Source organism: Aythya marila (assembly GCF_965140915.1).
Source record: "Aythya marila genome assembly, chromosome: 4".
NCBI lineage: Eukaryota > Metazoa > Chordata > Aves > Anseriformes > Anatidae > Aythya > Aythya marila.
The window spans coordinates 34,021,523-34,040,616 of NC_139045.1; the positions used below are offsets into that span (position 1 = coordinate 34,021,523).

Genomic DNA, 19,094 nt, shown 5'->3' on the forward strand with positions numbered 1-19,094 from the left:
GTATATCTTGCTTTCAGAATGAGACTGGCAGTTCTCAGTGACTCTTTGCTTTAACTCTTGTGGTTTGGGATAGCATATTGAAAAGTAACAAATTCTGCCTGAAATTCATGCTGAATGGGTTGGGCTCAAGCTGCCTATGAGAAGAGTTAGGAGCTGAAGCTAAATGTATCAAAGAATATTGAAAGAAAAAAAAAAAGTAAGCTGAATGCAAGTCACGCATCCTCATTATTTTACAATGCGACATGTAAAAACCTGTACTAATGGCCAAGATCATCTTATTATGTACTTCTTCTTTCATACTCAGATGATTATTTTGGAAAAATCATACACAATGCTTATTGCATTTCAGTGTTTGAATATGAGACTATTGCAATAATTTGTCTAATAATTCCCTCAAGGAGGCCCAGTGTAGTGCATTAACAAAAACTACAGTGGCTGGAAAATCACATCTCCTTGTTCCTGCATGTTCATCCTTGCAGCTAGACCTCATGTATTTTTGGGCAAAATAGTAATCAAAGATTTTGGACAGAGGTTTCTCAGGAAGGATTGTGTGAGTGCTGCTGGCTGATGCTCTGGTCACCCAGATAGCTCTCAACTTCAGCCTCTTTGGTGGATTTGAAGGCAGTAACGTGAAGTCGTGCATTGTGCTTCGCTTTTGCTAAAACACTTCCCCATTTTCCAGACCCGCTCGCTGTATCTTTGCCGGACTGTGTCGTTCAGGCAGATGAGGGTTGCGCTGTTTGCTGGCACGGTGGCAACCTGGATCACCAGGCTCTGCTGGCTTGCGGACCAGGAGTCAGACAGTGGAGCCCTCTACCATGGGTTCTCAGCCCAGCTTTCTGCATCCCTGGTGGCTGGTGCCGGGGCTGTCAGCCCTTTTTCACCAATACGCAGACAGATGCAAGGTGTTCCATCAAAAATGAGCACAGGTTCCTGTCTGTGTCGCACCGGCTCTGACCCTGCTAGCAGGCTCATCTCCACGCGCCAGGACAGAGCTGAGCAAAGGCTGGCAGTTCCAGCACACCGTAGCCATGCACGGCAGCATTTTCTGCCAGTGCGGGAGCAGGCAGCTCCCCGGGGCTGGCAGACTCCAGCTGTGTCCCCAGCGCCCTCACCTGAGCTGAACTTTGTGGCTGCAGTTTGTCTTGCTGACCTCCATGACCAGTGCTTGGTTTCCAGGTCACGTCTCACTTTCCTAACTGCCATGTACCCTTTTTGTCCTCACGTGCTTATCCTCTGGATTTTATCTTTTTCCTCTCTGCAGGGAGCGGATGCGCCAGTCTGCTATGTTTGAGCTGTGCCAGGGGATGCACCAAATCAGCCTGCAGTTCGTTCGCTTGCAGCTCAGCTTTGAGGAGTACACCATAATGAAAGTTTTGCTGCTGCTGAGCACAGGTAAGTTAGATTCCTAGTTACATGGGAGTACTTGAAAATATTCCAACTCACAAAGAGGTGCAGTGGTTTTAAATGGTGTAACAAAAGAGCCACATTGTTTCCAGCAGGGCTGCAGGAACAACCTATGTATGTGGCATAGGATTTATCAGCAGATCTTGCTCTCCGTTAGCGTGGGAAGGGTCTTTGTGCTTTGAATGTCTCGTGTGGATAGGAAGGGCGGGAGTGGCAGGACAAGGGGCTTTGTCCCCCTTCTCTACATGGGAACGGCTCAATTCAGCCAGGCATACCAAGAAAATGCAGCTGCTGCCTTGTCCTGCACTCTGGGGATTTGGGATAAACCCTGACTCAACGCTCAAAGCCCACTGGTTTGGGTGACTTAACAACACCTTCAAGATCAAAAGATGCACTGAACTGAGAGCGGTAAGCCCTTCTGCAGTGCTCTGGAAGTTTAATAAATGACAGTGCACACTTTATTTTTCTCTTGAGTGTCATGCTTTGAGGTTTTTTAAGATAGGAAATTACATCTCGGTGTTCATTACAGCACCGTGTAGTAATTAGCAGATCATTTGATCTTCTCATGCTAAAAAATATTGAAAAAATCCCAGTCCCAGTACAACTGTAGACATACACAGGCAGTTTGGATGTTACTTTTCCAGTGGTCTCGATGAAAAAGCCAGTTAGTGTAAACAAATTTTCTGTCCGTATAATCACGTTCCTTTTTTGTGGGATTCACTCAGTGCCATCACCAGGAGATAACCTATCAGCCTGACTCAGGGGCGTTCCTGATGTCACCTTGGTGAGCTCACCAGGCAGGAATTCCCCTGGAGGAATGAGGCTGGATGTGGCCCTGAGCCGGGAGGGGAAGAGCAGGAGATCAAAGGGGCTGCTGCCCTTACGCTTGCTTTCACTTGCAAGCTATCAGCAGCGGGTAGCGAGCCCAAGGGTGCTGTCAGCAGGGCCAGGGGCTGCCCGGGCTGTGGCTGCACAGAGCAGAGCAGCTCCCAGTTGGCAGTGAGCAGAGGCCAGCACGCCCTCTGAGATCCTGTTGTCTTCTCCCACTGGGTTGTCACCCCATTGTCTGCCCCAGCAAACTGGCAGAAGAAACAAACGGCAGGTGACAGACAGGTGTCAGTGACGTTGGAGGGTGCCCACTACAGGACTCAAGAGCAGGCTGATGCAGCAGCCGATGCAGACACCCAGGAGAGTCCTGAAGCCCCAGCAGTGGCCTGGGTACGTTGGCTGCAGGCAGGGTTAGGTGCCTGTGAAGGGGTCTGTGGCATCCAGCCCCGCCGAGGGGCAGCCCCTCCAGGCGAGGCAGTGGGACGGGCAGGGCACTTTCTCCTCTCCGTCAGACCTCGCCCGTCCCACCCTGCCAGTAGCGCTGCGGTTAAAGTGCTTGCCTTTGAAGGAGGAGGTGAAGCTACAGTTCCCATCCCGGCTGGAGGGGATTTGGATCTGCTAACAGAAACCTCCTGGGGCTGTAAGTTTCTCAGGCTCGGCTGTCTCACTCTCTCCATCCCTCCCACTGAAGCCATTCCTGCTCCCCGGAGTGGGGCAGTGACTGCAGGGGAGAGATGGCACTGGGCAGGAGCCCTGCAGGGCTGACCCCACATCCCCCTGCTGACACGGATCCTCTGGGACCTGGTGGTCTTTCAGGAAGCAGCTGGTAGTGTTTAACTTGAAGTGCTTGGGGGATGCAGCTCCCAAAATGTTTTTGAGAGCACGTCTAGAGTGGTGATGTGGCCCCACTACTTTCTAACCAGCCCTAAAGGGTGAGAATATTTAGAAAGAGAGCCTAAAGGCATCCTAAAAACGTGGCATCATTTCTTTAAGATAGGTATTTATTATTCTGCCCTCTTGAGAGTGTTAAGTGATGACTCTGCTAGGCGAGATCAGCCTTGCCAATTAACTTCGTCTAGCTGGTTCCCTTTGAAACGCACACGCTGGTCACTAGAAGTCCTTCTAAAAATAATGTGTTTGGCAAGAATCAGGATAGTTATGTTGAGGGAGGGAAAGGGGGGAGAACAAAACAGAAATGAAGGCAGTGATAAAACCCAGAAAGTGCCACATGAGGAGCAGCAAACCTAGTTTCTAACGATTGCACCTTGATACAACGTTACGACAGAAAACATCAGGTTCGTTTTCATTTTTTATTGAACCATGTGATGAGCAGAGTACAAGTTATTTTGAAACTTTCATGATGACCACATCAAGGAAGTTTCACTCCATTTACATGTGGAAGAAACCACACATTACAACTCAATTGTTTTCTTGCTTTCCACAGACCATAGATTTTGGGAACTTGCCAAAAGCATTGCTGCATTTAATAAGTAAAATCAGAAACACTGGGCAAACCTCCAGAATTTCATGTTTTGCTTGAGTTCTCTTTATTTGTGGTCTTTCTTTCTGTCTTAATAATCTGGCTGGGGTGACGGTATAATAATTTTCAGACAGAGCAGTAAGATGCGTAGTAGTAGACAAAGAGTGGCTGTAGCAGTCTTAAGCAGCATTTAGGAATACAGAATTGTGTTAAAGGAACTGTAAAGCCCTGCATTTTGTGTAAGGGCCACGGTATGCTCCAAGGGCTTTACTCATTTTGATTGATGTCTCTATATTCATTTGGCTTTAACTGAATTGGCACATCTGTTTCCGACAGTTTCTTTTTTCTGTCAGCCGAGCAACTGAGATATTTGGCATCTCAAATTTAAAATTCAAATAGAAAAGAGCAAAGGCAGTGTTTACCAAGTGGTGGGCAGGCTGGAGCTGTTACCTCCTAGGCTTTTTCTAAAGATTCCTCCTTGTGCCCCTGTCGAGCACTTCGTGGTCACAAGTCCTTGCTGCTCACGTGGTGGTAGAGCTCCTCCTTGTTTCCCATTGCTAAATTGCTCTGGTAGATACTGGTGACAGAAGACAACCAGTGCTTTTTCTTAAAGCCTCTCTGTGTGAGCAATTTGGGTGGTTGTTACATGCTTATTATGTCATTACAGTGAGATAGAAGGCAGTCTACAGGATTTCAAAGAGAAGGGAATGGACGATCAAGACAATTTCTGTCAAGATGTTAAGTCAGAGTAAGCTAAATTGGAAGATCACCCCTTTTTCCTTTCCTTTTTTAATAAGTAACTTCCCATTCAGTTTACTCTGACATAGCTTTACAGCTCGCTTAGAAAATAAGCTCACTCTGTACAGTGTAGTATTTTATTTTCCTTCCTTGGACTAGAATTAAGAGAGACAGAATATAAAAATATTCGATGGTTAAGCAATACTCAACTAATACAGGTATTAAAATTTCAGAACATTTTGTGTAATGTTGCTAATAACCTCTTCAGGAGTTTCCTAGAGACCTGATCCTTTAAGCTATTCATCTTTTTTTTTTTTTTGCAGAACCCACTGGAGTGCAAGAATATTTGCAATCTGTAAAGAAACCATGTATTTGCTTTTGTAATTAGCATCGCTGAAATCAGCTGTAGTAGAAAGTATCAAAACTCTAGTTTTTAGCCCATTTGTGAAATGATTCCTTTTGCAGATGCACACTTTGATAGAACACCAGAAACGCTTGTGTTAAAGGCTGCAAACGTGTGTCTGGTAAATCCCTGGGTCAGGATGCCTGTTTGGAAAATAGTCTTCTGTTTCACGCAGAATAATGACTCCGTTTGTTCTAGGTGTTATGCAGACGCTTACTAACACTCAAAGAAATTTTAGATGGTACTTGATGTCACTTGTTCTAGCATTTCCACACGTAACAGCTGTAATTCTTCCCCTCCTCCCCTAAGTGTGGGAAATCATTCAAGAATGATAAATCACATCTTCAAATTCTAAAAAAGTATTCTTGATCCATCTGGGGTTTTTATGTTGTTGTATGTGTGTGTGGTTGGGTTGTATTAAAAACAGTTTCAGCATGAGGACAGCATGTGTCATATTTCTAAGATGCTGTCCTGTGCCTCAGCTAAGCAGTCTGCAACCACGGATCTGCAGAGGATGCCTGAATCACTTGAAAATCTGTATGATGTTGTTGATTCCGTACCAATGTCTGTAAAATTATGGACGTTACTTCAAGGTTTAATTCTTTCATACATTAACTAGTGTAACTTTTTAAGTATGCACATCAAAAGAATAAGCAATACAGTTAATATTAATGTAAGACTGTCTTTTTAATGACAGTTCCCAAGGATGGTCTCAAAAGCCAAGCTGCATTTGAAGAAATGAGGGCAAATTACATTAAAGAACTAAAGAAGATGGTAACTAAATGTCCAAGTAACTCTGGGCAAAGCTGGCAGAGATTCTACCAACTGACTAAACTCCTTGACTCCATGCATGATGTAAGTATAACTCCTCAGGGAGTGCAGACAAGTTAAGCAAAAATCTCTCCATTAAGGTAAACCAGTAGTTTTTAATTGTGCTAACTCACAGGGAGAAAAACAAAAAAAAAAAAAAAAGGAACCACAACACATTTTTAAAGGAACATCTGAGAGAAGTCGTTAGCAGACAAATTTAAGGACAATTGCCAAGTAAAATAAGAAAATATAAGTCATTAAGGGCTGGGTCCTGCTGCCTGCTCCGCTGTTGAATGGTAGTGTGTTCTCTGTGATTCACTGAAGGTCAGAGGCTATTCAACAGGAGGAGTGGTGTTAGCTCTGGCCCTGTTAGACACGGTGCGAGTGCACCACGCAGAGTATCCCTGAGTCACTTCTCGCTGAAAGGTGCTGGATCAGTGTGTCACGCATCTAACGTGCCTGGTGTGCTGATAAATGTTGAAATAATTTGCTGATCTTTTACAGCTGGTACTCCAATAAGGATGACTTTAAAAGATATTTTTAGACTTTGAAGCCATCTTGGGGATTTGAAGCTTTAACTGAGCTTTTCGAGTATAAGATGCACGGTATTGTTAGGTTGTTACTACCATCCTGTCTAATTCCAGCATGAGGTGTTTGTTTTGTATGCGTCGGGTGTGAGATGTAATTAATGACATGGGAAACTACAAGTTTAGTCCTGAAATGACAAGGCTATTGGTGCTTCAGCAAAAAACGACTTGGAAGGGTTGTGGTGGGTGCCTGGTGCATGGGACCAGCTCGTGATTTCAGAGCAGGTGTCTAACGTTGAGCTGTTGAGCCCGTTTCTGGCTGATAAAGTGGTAAGTGCAGAACGTTGCTTCTCCAGACGTGGAGAAGCATCCCACACCCTCCTTCAGAGGAAACCCCTCTGAGGAAGCCAGTGGCCCAGCTCTGCTGATGTCCCCAACCTGAGGGGTCTCCAGTGCCCCATGTGAGTGCCCATCCTCTCTGAAGCTGCGGTGCAGTGACTGACGGGGCTCTTGGGGCCAGAGATAGAGCTTTATCAGGTCTGGGTACAACAGGGGGTTGTCCCACGAGCAGAGGCTGAAGCATGGCAGCTCGCAGGGATGACCTCCCAGTAACAACTGGTAAATGGCAGCAAAGGAAGAAGCTGGTCTGCTCCATCCTGGGTGGGCAGGAAAGTAAATTTGCTGCGTGAAGGAACGACAGCACTTGCTTTCAGAGCCTGCATATAAATGTACTTCTTTGTACTCGACTTAAATTTCATTTTTGTAGAGACAGTACAGTACAGTGCACTTCAGGTCAAATCTGTATAAGAGCCTGAGGTCTGTTTACAGAATGTACATATGGAATTATTTTTCAAATATTGTTCTGTTGTTCATTAAAACATTGAAAATCTTGGTGGGAGGCAGGGAGAGTATTATTAGTACTGCAGTAACAGCTCATTCTTCGGAGATCGGGTTTCACTTGCTCTGTGCCAGCAAAGGAAGTTGTAGTGTTTCGGTGGAAAGAAAGGGGATGGGTGATAAAATCATTTGCAAGATGTTCACATCTGAACCTCAGGGCAGTTAGCAAACCCCTGCATTTAGGTGGTTTGCTAATCCTCTTGAGAATAGGCAGCGTCTGGGATTTGCTTTTAGGTGGATGTGTTTGTGTGGCTGAGGTGACGGGCTGGTAGAAGCACGCTGGCTGGGAATGCCACAGTGTCCTACAAACACTTTCCAAAACACAGCATTAACCACTGGAAGCTGCACTAGCCAGAGGAGAAGCTCCTTCAGATTGCTCTTGTGTTTTGTTTAATCTTTAATTAAGCTATTTTTGTGTTACTTTTGTTTTAATAGAGCGCTCTATTACAAAGGACTTTGTAAAGAAACTCCTATTGGCAGCATTCTCCTTTTAAAAGACCAGTTGTCTACACAACAGTGCTTTCTTTCAGAGGTGTTATTTGAGATGCTCAGCAAAGACACTTGTTTATTTTTCCTCTCTAAAACTGATTATTTGCGTCTCTGTGTTTGAAATCCACTGGAATACATTTAGAGAGGTGATAACATTAATGAGAAGTGAGAATTACTCCTCTCCCCCCGCTGCCAGGTAGGGCAGCATTTCTCCGTTCTGTCCGTGTAAATGCAAATTTTCTGCTCAGTCCCTTCGTATAGGAGGAACGCTTGTTCAGCCGTCACCTGTGTATTTTTAACTTACTCCATTATAATTTTGGAGGATCAGAATAGGTTTGGTGCTGAGCAGTCTAACTGGAGCTGAAGTCCCGTGTTTATATGCGGCCGTAGCTACAGCGTTGGCATTTGCAGCAGGCACCCGAAGGGACTTGTGCACAGTTCATGCTTATTCAGTCCTCCCGCTGCCTCCAGCTTTTTCAGCAGAGCAGAGCAGAGCAGGGCAGGGCAGCATCTTGCCATTGCAGAGTTCACTTTACCTGAGCGAGGCAGCCGACAATGAAGGAATACTACTTCTTTGCACCTTCACGCTTCCTTCTATCGACCTTATTTTTAGATAGACTTTCTGAGGGCTCCGTGAAATGAACCACATGGGAATATCGGGTTACGGGCTGCTTGGCTTATATAACATGAGGAAGAAAAAAAAAAGAGGAAAAAAAACAAGATGGTTTTATATTGCTCTGTGCTGTAAATCATTCATCCACATAGCGAACGTATGTGCAAGTGAGAAAGTGCCGAGGTGAGGGAAAAAGAAATTTTCAAGAAGGCCAGGTAGGCACTTAGGTATTGGAAAAGATCAGCAGCTTTACCTAATGATCCACAGAGCCTCTAGGCACCAAAAGCAAAACTGAAGTATCAAGAGATGGAAATCCATCCCAAGCAGACGAGACAACCGCGGTCTCATGCACATGCGTGTACACACCTGCAGTCAGCCCTAGGAGCATGTCTGTGGGCTGCAGCGTGCCCGGCATCACCGTGTGTCTGCGTCGTGCTGCGTGCAAGCAGTGGCTGCTGACACAGCCAGCACCAGCTGACAGCATCGACCAGGTTGCACGGCGTGCCCTTCCCCTCCCTCGGCGCGAGATGACAAGGTGAGGCTGTTGCCATTTACTTGCTATTGTGTCACAGCTCAGCCATGCTTTCGTGGATGGACACGGCGTGGGTAGGGTTTGGGAGCACTGTGGGCAACAGCACCATCAACCTCTTTCCTGGGCTTGTGTTTCTTCTGACGTGGCTGGCCCACTTTCCTCATTCCAGGAGGCAGCATTAGGTGTTGAGAGCCGCTGCATAGCGGGGACTGTCTCTAGCCTGTCTCTACCCAGAACAGAAAGGTTTCAGTCCTGTGCCCATGAGGGCCGTGGGCATTTCAGCGAGGGGTACGCGTGCAGGGCTTGGTCGTAGGTGAACTGCATTATGTGATCAGACGAATGGCATGCAGGAACATTAGAAACAGATGTACTGCACATGGTATCAAAAACTTCATTTGGATCCTCCTCAGCATCTCCTGTTGGCTTTGGCAGGAAGGGTTGTATCTTGCATGGCAAGCCTCATTTCATATAGAGACTTCAGTGTATGGTTAGGCGGTTTGCAGAACAAAAGCTGAGTTTGGTTTCAATCTGGCTGATACTAAACAGACTTCGAGTTAAGAGGGCTTTTGTTTCGATGCCATGACATTAAACCCTAATGTGAACCTTCCCCTTGTCTTGGCAAGGCACAGCACTGCACTGTCATTTGCTTGTTGATATTTTCTGCCAAACAAAAATAAATTCTTTAAGGCTCATGCTGCTGAATAATTAATTTTTTATGGTTCCTGAAGGGAATACTTTATAGCTGAGGTGGATCTTTCCGTAGGCTGAGAGAGCCAGGATTACACTCGCTGAGAAAGCTGACAGGGGGAAGAAGGGCGCAGCTCCTCGAGGGGCAGGTTTGCCAGGCACAATGCGGTGGATGCAAATGTGCCTCTGCAGGTGCTCGATCCCACAAATACGGAGCCACAGATGAGCCCCTCAGCTGTTGCCAGCACCTTTGGGTGCACTTCTGCTCCTGACTTGCCAAAGTTGTGTCCCGCTGCTGTGAGCTGTTCAGTCCCAGTGCCTAAATTCTGCGCGTCAGCATTTCTCTGCTTGCTGAGAGGCAGGAGCCGATCCCCAGTCCCTTGTGTGGCCACTGCAAAACCAGCAGCGATGTAAGGGCGCGCGTGTTGTAGCTGATAAGCGTCTGTTAAGTGAGAAATTCGTTCCCAGATCTTTAGTGGAAACATTGGGCTGCTCTCAGGGTCGTCTTGCTCCATTTGTCATGGTTGGGTCTCTTCTTTGTAGTACGAGGTGTTTGTTGGAGGGCAGAGTCCTCTGTTCCCAACAGAACAAGGGAGACTTGGCCCAGAATTTACCCTGGCCAAGGGCTCAGGACGTTTCATTGCTGTATGATACTGTGGGTTCGCACGCAAACTCCAGCTATGCTAACTGAGTTCAGCTCCGGTTCCTCCATGTCATGTCCAGCTGTCAAGTGCTAGACTACCTGCAAGTGCTGTGGTTTCTGTGTCCATGTTTCTATGGAGAAAAAAAGAGAGTGCAGTTCCTAAATGAGATAAATGCAGCTGTCCAGGCAGAACAGGGTTGCTGTCTGCTCTGGTTAGATACTTTTAGTGCCTAATCCATATGTATTTTATCCTCCCTTTATTCCTTGCTGGCATGAGGCAAAAGCACTGCATAGCTGGATGCAGAAGCTTCCTTCCTTGGACTTGCCTCACCTTCCCCCTGCACTGTGTGTGAAGTTTTCCTCTTTAGGAAGTTTTTGGAGTGTCATTTTGGTAGGAGAATGCTGGGGTTTTGTTAGTAATAGGTGCAGCTAATAACAGGAAAAACTACTCAGCACCATGTTGTTATCCTACTGCTGCCTTAATTGCTGTATCAGTAGGCTTCAACGCAAAGATGCTCCTGATAGAGGAGTGCTGTGGGCTTTCATAACATCCTCAGAGACTGGAGGAGATCCTGGAGTCAGAAAACTTAGCGCAGAAATGGGCGCCCTTGCAAATGAGACCATTCTTACCACTTCTGGAAGTACGAGGGCATGGCGAGAGTGCCAAACCCAAATCGATTATTTCTGCCGTAAAAATTCTGCAAGTGCTCAAAGGTCACTGTAACTGTATTAACTTCAGGGACTTCATTAACAGATTCATTTTTTCTAATTACGAAGAACAGTATGGGTGGAAAAAGTTAATTTTATGGAAACCCCACCCTGGTAAGAGAAAATGAAGTTAGATTAATACTCCTGTTTCTCAGAGGCATTTAATACAGCTCACAAAACGTGAAGACTTGATTAAGTAAAACTCTGAGAAGTACCAGATCTGCTGCAGCCTTGAGAAGGTTTAAGTGCGGCACCCTCTCTGTAGGGCAGTGCTGGCAGGACGAGGAACAGTGAGTGAGTGAAGTGGTGAAGGGCTGCAGCCAGCAGCTGATCCGCATGCCTGGAAGCGAGCTGTCCTGCCTTGGAGCAGTCGGGGTGACAGGGACGGGGACGTACCAATTCCCAGCCGCGTGTCCGCACCCCTGCAGCCCAGCTCAGCGCAGGGCTGTTGGCTCTGTCCTCGGAGGTGCCCGGCATCTGAGAGCTGCTGCCCTGACTGCCTCAGGATATCCGGGTTGTGTCCTGAAGAAATGGGAGTTGGTTTAGTCGTGGTCTTAACTGCACTGACTGCGCTGTGCTAAGGCTGTAACTCTTAAAAACGTGGTTTGCTAACTGGAATAGTCAGAGACTGTGGAAGCAGGCAGGTTTCTGGTCACTGTCGCACCAGTTGTGAAAGCAGCAGCGCTCCGTTCACACCGCTGAATTGTAGTGGTGCCGTTCGGGCTGCTGTGGTGGAGGTGGTGTCAGCATTTCTTGCGCAAGCTGCCAGAAGCAGAGGGTGAAAATGGTTTGGTAGAAGGCAGTCAGGAGCCTGCAGAACACCAAGATTTTATAGTCCTTTGAAGAAGAAAAATCAGCAGTATATTTGATCTAGAAAAATCATAAGCCAAATGTAGAGGTGCCAGACAGCTTGCGTATCTTTCTAATTTAGAGACCACTTGTAACCTCTCGTGTATCAGTCACTGTCACCACGCTGACAGAGCTTACATCTTAGAAAAGAAAGCAAACTTTTCATTTCCTTACAGGAGAGGGAGCTTCTCTTTTAAAGCAAAAGGCTAGCTAACTTATTTACCTGTTATAAATCACACTAACTGATAAAATATAGTGCCAGATGAATGCTGCACAGGCAGCTACTGAAATTTCAAACTAATGTTGCCTATGGGAGCTGAGTTTTTCATCCCTTCAGTGCATCTTCATATCAAGGCTGCTGGCAATATTTAAAAACACATGAATACGCATGCAGAAGAGCACTGCTTGCTGCTTGGTTCTCAGCCGTGCTCCTCCCTCCCTTCAGTTACTACTTCTGCAGCCTTCTCTAGCTGACCGTCCCATATTATATTATTATATGCCTCTGATTCTCTTGCAGTATTTATTTTTATTTATATATGATATGATTTTCTCATATTCATTTTTTTAAAGAAAAGCCAACAACAAAAACCCCTGGTGCTAGACCCCCAGCCCACACAGCTGCAGTTGTTCTAACCAAGTCCCGTGGTTCAGATGCTTCAGCTTGGAGTTCTTATTGCTGGTTTTTGTTGTTGTTGTTGTTAAAGTGGTTGATTGTTATTAAATATGTTAAAGTTGGTAACTTTGCTTAAGAAAGGAATTAGAGGACCAAAAATTTTCGAGGACTGACTAGATAGAGAATACATTATTTTTAAGGTGCAAAAAAATTATTATGTGATAGGGAGTTCTAGATTTTCATCCTAATTGCTGGGTAATTTAACCTTTCCTCCCCCCTCTGGTGACACTCGTGCTATGATTATGATAACTGTGGATCACATCCTCTGTGCTCCCCACTGGACAGCTACCTTGCTTATTGTGTAGAACAGATTATGCTCTCTTGATGTTACTAATTTTCAGTTTGCCTTTATTCCACGTATCCATCAGCCATTCATGTATACTTTATATGTTACAGCTAAAAGCTAGCTATGAAGGGCACAATTAATAGTTTCTAAGTTAGCTTTCCTGTGATACCCATTCCACTGCATTCAGAAAAAAAAATCTACACAAATTGGCGTGGCGCAGGAATTAGCTTGGATCGACAGAAGGTGAGCCATCGGCACAGCACGGCTGGTTGGTAGGTGGACGGCGATGACCCCAGCCCCTCTCTCAGTGACGTGAATGAAGTGCTCATGTTCAAGTCATGGTCAAGGCTGTGGGATGTGAGGCTTGGTTTGCCTGGGTGCTGGTGTTTGAGGACAGGCAGGAGGATACAGTGGCTGTATACCAAGAGTTTCCTTCACTTCATTTTTGTGCATGATTGGCCTATTTTCTGCATATGGTATAGGCAAGAAAAAAAAATCTACTGGCTAAAGCTAAACCCTTGAACATCAGCATTTTTTCCTTGAAAACCAAATTATGTCTGTGCTGCTTATTTAGCATGCATCTGTATTAATTAATTAGCATTGCCTCATGACATGCCAGATTATCAGGAACGAACTGAGCAATAGCAAACAGCCTCTCGCAGTGCTCAATAGCAGAAGGTTGTGTGTCTGAGTGGTCCCAGCACTTTCTTGGTGGTGTTCATAAACTGCTTATATGTTTGCCAGAACAGCTGTGAAAGTCCTGAAACTAAGTAGTAAGGTCTGGAGCTGCAGGAAGGGAGTCTGTTGTTGCCTGTATATTTTTATTTCTTTTTCAGCTTTGCTGAGGTACACTTTTATTTGCTGTATCTTTAACTGGGGCTTTACTGCAGCGTACAACTCTGCATGTTCAGAACTGAAACAACAAACTGGTATTTGATAAACTGCATAAGCAGAAATGGTGTAAATCCTTTGTAAAGACAGAAGGCACTGCATTATTTTTGACTTTCCAAACATCAGTTTGCAATTTTGTGTGGAGACAGACACAAAAAAAAAAAAAAAAAAAAAAAAAAAAGTAAAAATTAACTTTGATTCATGTAGTGTGGTTAAATTTCCCATAAGGTATAGACCAAAACAAAGACCTGGAACTGACAAATGAGAAGAATAAATCTGGAGATGAGGTAGAAGCCAGACTGTATTGGTGCTTTTAAGACGTGCATTGTTTTTTTCCACAAACCAAAAAGCTGATGCTATCTGTATGCTATTTAGTGTTTTAACTTGCATTCCTGTTGCTCTTGGAGACCACCTTTATTAGGATTATGAACAGCTGTCTGTTGCCATTTGGGACAGCTATGATATGGTTTCACGTGTGAAAACCTCTGCTGCCCAGAGTAAGCAGAAGGACTGCTGCTGCTAAGTGTAAGGTACAGCTTTGTTCTGTTGGTGGTCCTACAGTAGTAACTCAGTACTTGAAGTATTATAGGAAAAAAAAGTTTCCTTCCCTGTCATTGAAGGACTCCTTAGAAATGTTTATCTTATCTTTCCAATTCTCAATATTATGCTTAATTTACTGAAAGTAAAAGTGTGCTGCTACCAAAAATAGAGAACTTTATTAAAAACAAAAAAAACCCTCCTACCTCCCTAAATATTGCCTCTCTAGTTTAATGAGAAGTAAGCAGAAAAAAAAAAAAGTGCAATGTGTATGTATTGAAAATGTATTTATATATGAATAGAAATATCTTATCAGGTGAACCCTCTCATAGGGACTGTGATGCTATAAAGCCTGGAAGGCCTTGGTGTGACATGGCATTTGTTTTGTTCAGCTGCTCTGGCAGTTTTTAAGTTGTGGCCCTTGGAGAGTACACTGAAGTTAACCAAATAATTTGACTTAATGTACGTGTATTCAGCTGAAATGTAAAGAGAGTTACAGCAGTTTATAGTTGATCTTTTCCCTGTGGGCAGAAGGCTTTCTTTTCATAGACGCTGAGTACCAATAGTTTTCATGGTGGCTGGTTGCTGTTTAATGAAATGCGAAGTGTAATAATGGTAAAAAATCAGATCTGTGGAGGCATCTGGGTTTCTCCGTGTTAGCTGATTTTGAAACAATGCCGTAGCACTTTGGGAGTTGAATATTTTTGTTTGCCTTTTGCTTTGTTTGTTTGGAAATGGACTACCTAGTCAGAATAAGGTACCATTTCTTGGTAATAATCCCTCATTATCAATATTTTCCCTAAGTATTGTTTCTTTCTGTGTTTCAGCTTGTCAGTGACTTACTGGAATTCTGTTTCTACACCTTCCGAGAGTCTCAGGCACTGAAAGTAGAGTTTCCAGCCATGCTGGTGGAAATCATCAGTGACCAGCTACCAAAGGTGGAATCTGGGAATGCCAAGCCCCTGTACTTTCACAGGAAGTGATAGAAAATGTCTTAAATGGAAGAACTTTGCCTTAAGTTTCCCTGTGTTATTCCACACCCATGAAGGACCCAAGAAACCATATTTTAAACATGCTATTTACACTTGTTCAGCAGTCTCTGAATAGTCTAAAATCATACGAAGGGTTTGGGGAATGAAAAACAGTTGACTTGGATTTGGCAAGACCTAGATGTTTGGAAATTACCCCATAACCCTAAAGCATTTAGAAAATATTCCTGTTCCTCTGGATGAAAAGCCATATCTAGTCAATAACTCTTTGATTTTGATATTTTAACAGATGGAGTTTTAAATATGCCATGTAGTTTCTGGTATTGTTTGCTTGTTTTAAAAGGGTTCAAGAACTAATGAGAACTTTTTAAAGCTTACCCTTGGTTTGCACATAAAACGTAAAGTCAATATGGGGCATTAATATTCTTTTCTTGTAAAAAAAAATAAAAACAAACAAAAACTATATATATACACACATATATACACACACACACACAAAACCCTAATGTGTAAAGTAATAACAGAACATTTGGTGTGGAATACTCTGTTATCCCCACCTGTGGCATTTGTTATCCCATGTTATCCCCTCATAGATGATATACACTGTGTTAAGTGTCCATTTACTATTTAATTAAGAAGGATAAGATGCGAAAACAAATGCCCTGGTATCAATTTATAGTATCTATTGTGCTGGCTTTACAAATAATTTTTTGCAGTCTTTTGCTGTACTGTACATTGCTGTATGTATAAATTGTGAAGGACCTGAAATAAGGTGTAAGGAACTTTTGTAAATGAGACAAAAAAAAATCTTTAATGGTTAATAGGATGAATGGGAAAGTATTTTTGAAAGAACTCTATTTTGCTGGAGACTATTTAAGTACTATCTTTGTCTAAACAAACAAGGTAATTTTTTTGTAAAGTGAAATGTTCTGCATGCATAATGAACCGTTTACAGTGTATTTAAGAAAGGGAAAGCTGTGCCTTTTTTAGCATCATATCTAATTTACCATCTTACAATATCTGTTGTAAATAACCACACTTAACCTTTTCAGTTGTATTTAAGCCTTTCTATTTTCCTCTATATTTTTTCTCCCTTTTGTCTCGCTTGCAAGTATACGTGATGAGCACATCTTAGAAATCGTGCTTCATATTTCTGTAGGAAACTACACTTGTTGTGTTTGCCACTTTACGAAGGTTTCATTTAACAAGACAAATTACAGTCTCTCCAAAGCTTTTGCCAGCTTAATGATACAGTAAGTTCTTGCCCTCTTCTCCCTTTCTCTCTCAGGGGAAGAGGTGAATAAGACATTGAATGATTTTTCTTTTTTTATTACGGTTTCCCAAATTGTTTTTTTTTGTTTGTTTGTTTTCCTTTGAGTACTGGATACGTAAAACATCTTAAAAGGTCAGATTGTTATTTCAGATTGGGGAGAACGATTTCTGATTATGATGAAAGGAACATGCAGATCATTACAGTAAGTACATCGAACAGACTTGTACTGGTGAGAGGGAAGGTAAGGTACTGATACGGGCAGATTAGCTGAGTAGAATTTTTAGTGAAAAAACTCCAAGCATATTTAATTTTGTATGAATTTTTTGTAATAATCAGAACACATGAAAGAAAGATGTTCACACTACAAGTTCAACTCAGTTGGTCTGATTTTGTCTCAAAAATGTTTTCTGTAGAATAAGACTGCAAAGAAAAACTTTTTGAGGTGATTTTCACTATTTCACAATTTATAAGCAACTATGAAATTTTGGAGTAGAATAGAGGACAGGTGAACTTTTCTGAGGCTCAACTGTTGCTACCATATGCTAATTTCAATAGAATAGTTTTTCAGAGTCCTAATCTATAGAGTTCTCTCGGGGTGACACTGATGTTTTTGAGCTATAATTTGTCCCTTGACCGGTCAGAATGTAGCATTTCTTTCCAGTGGTGGTCTAATAGGAATTATACACCCTTTCTGAGTCCAAATTTTGAGGTGCACTGAAGACAGTCAGTGCTTCTTGTCTTTTTAAATGACACCTGCCTTATGCAATGGGTAATCTGTAAAGACTGTATTCAGAGAGGTTTTTTATATATAAATATATACATACATATATTATTTGCATTTTGGAAGTCTAATTCATAGGCAGATCTTTAAATACTGACCTGCACAGCAATATGAAAGCCAAACTTCCAATGTGAGATACACAGCATGCAGACTGGTTGTTTACAGTAAAGAAACAGTCATACATCCATCTTTTCATTTACTTTTTTTTAAAAGTCTAAAATAGAAAAACTTCAAAGCCAGGTTCTGGGTGAATACAGTCTGCAGCAGCTTTTTATATTAACAAAGTTACTGCCTCCTTTTCTGTCTCAGAGTAACTTTGCTTGAATAAAATAGCAAAGCCATATTCTACACTTCACTGTTAAATGCCTGTCCCAGTCCAAATTGTTGTCTGTTTGCTCCTATTTTTGTACCTTATTACTTTTAATCTTGGTTTGGTACAATTCATAATTCACAGAAACTTCATATAATTAAACACACTAAATTAGTTTTAAAAAGCAATTTATATCTTTATGCAAAAACGTATGTCTGTCTTTGCAAACAACTGTAAGCAGATTATAATAAATCCTTTACTTTAATCACCTGTTGTTTATGAAACCATTCATTGATTATTATTTTTTGCTAGAGATCATTGAAGTAATAGATACAATTGGATATAGATGTTGTAAGAGGCAGTATTCTCTTATCAAGGACACTTAAGCAGAATAGCCATCACTTTTTTTTTTTTTTTATCTAAACCTGTGTACAGCAAAAAAAAAAAAAAAAAAAACTTTAGTTTTTAGCTACCAGGAAGTTACGTTATTTTGAATTTGTTTAGAATGAAATAGGCATTTGTCTCCTGCAAAATAAAAGACAAACGAAAACATCTTTTAAAAGTGGGCTTCTGTTCATTGAGCTAAATTATTTTGTTGTAAGAATGAACGGGGATATACAGCAAGAGCATTGTATACACAGTTAAAAATGTAAAATAGTGTTAATGTACTTCAGTGGGTATGTCAGGAATACTACACACCGTGCAACTGACGAGTTGCATAAAATAAAATAGAAAGACTAAAGTTTGCAATAGCAAAATCTTAGTAAAACGATACTTTACAATCAATAATGCAAAAAGCTAATTCACAGGGTGGTGTTTTTCACTGACTTGTTTAAACATTTATGAAATTAAACAATTCTACAGTTAATGCACTTTTAATTGTTTATTAAAGATTTGACTTTTTCTTTTTTTAGAGCAATGTTTTCAGCTGGAGGTCAATGACTCGATAAGATAGACAGCAGTTCTGAGGCCAGGAAGCTCAGAGGAATGTTTAAGAATTCTTGGAGTTTAAATAGATTCCTGGATGAAAAAATAAAAGCAGCCAGCAGTATGGTGTAAACAGTAAAATCTATGCATAATGATGCATTTATAATTAGGGGTTTGCTTCTGTATGTTTAAAGCTTTTTAAATAAATAGAAAATATTGTTTGGTCTTTATGTTAATGTCTGCAAGTACCTATTTTTCTTTTTCTTTTTTTTTATACAAATTGTACAAATACACATGAATTAAACTGGTTTGATTGCAAGTATTTCTTGCATTTTAATCTCAGATAGCTGCTGGTGCAGTGATATCCTTAGAAACAAGCTTCTGTGCGCTTGGAAACAATATTAAACAACAAAAAGTAACTAACAATGCAATATAACATCTTCAGACATCTAGCAATTTGTTGTTATCAAGGTTTAGTAATCTGGGCTATAATGCACATACCACGGCTTCAGCCAGACAGCAGCTCACACTGTGTAAAAAGAAATGCCCAACCTTGAGGAGTTTGCTTCATTTAATCTGGGTACTTGTGCTTTCCCAATGGTGAAGTGGTGACACCACTACATGCAGAAACCACATCCTGCTCAAAGAAACAAAACCAGCGGCCTTCACTAGCCAGAAAAGTTTGGCTTCAGGATTGAGGTAACCCAGAGCTGCTCTACCTACTGATCAGAGGTAGGATTTCTTCCCTGGAACTACGGATTGACTATTTTACATATACAAGGTTTCTCAAGTTAATGAATCAAATTGCCTTCCCAA

General features: G+C 42.4%; 1 protein-coding gene across 3 annotated transcripts in view; it reads left to right on the forward strand.

The window, feature by feature from the left end:
* The window catches only part of NR3C2 (nuclear receptor subfamily 3 group C member 2), a gene marked incomplete at its 5' end in the record, with an annotated part of 199,046 nt that extends 182,911 nt beyond the window's left edge, over positions 1-16,135 (forward strand). For all 3 annotated transcript variants that reach the window (XM_082759542.1, XM_082759543.1, XM_082759541.1), the window contains 3 exons: positions 1,265-1,395; positions 5,554-5,711; positions 14,826-16,135. In XM_082759542.1, the coding sequence (XP_082615668.1) occupies positions 1,265-1,395; positions 5,554-5,711; positions 14,826-14,981 (445 nt within the window). In that variant the 3' untranslated portion in view covers positions 14,982-16,135. The remainder of the gene's footprint in view (positions 1-1,264; positions 1,396-5,553; positions 5,712-14,825) is intronic.
* Between the last annotated feature and the right edge of the window lie 2,959 nt (positions 16,136-19,094).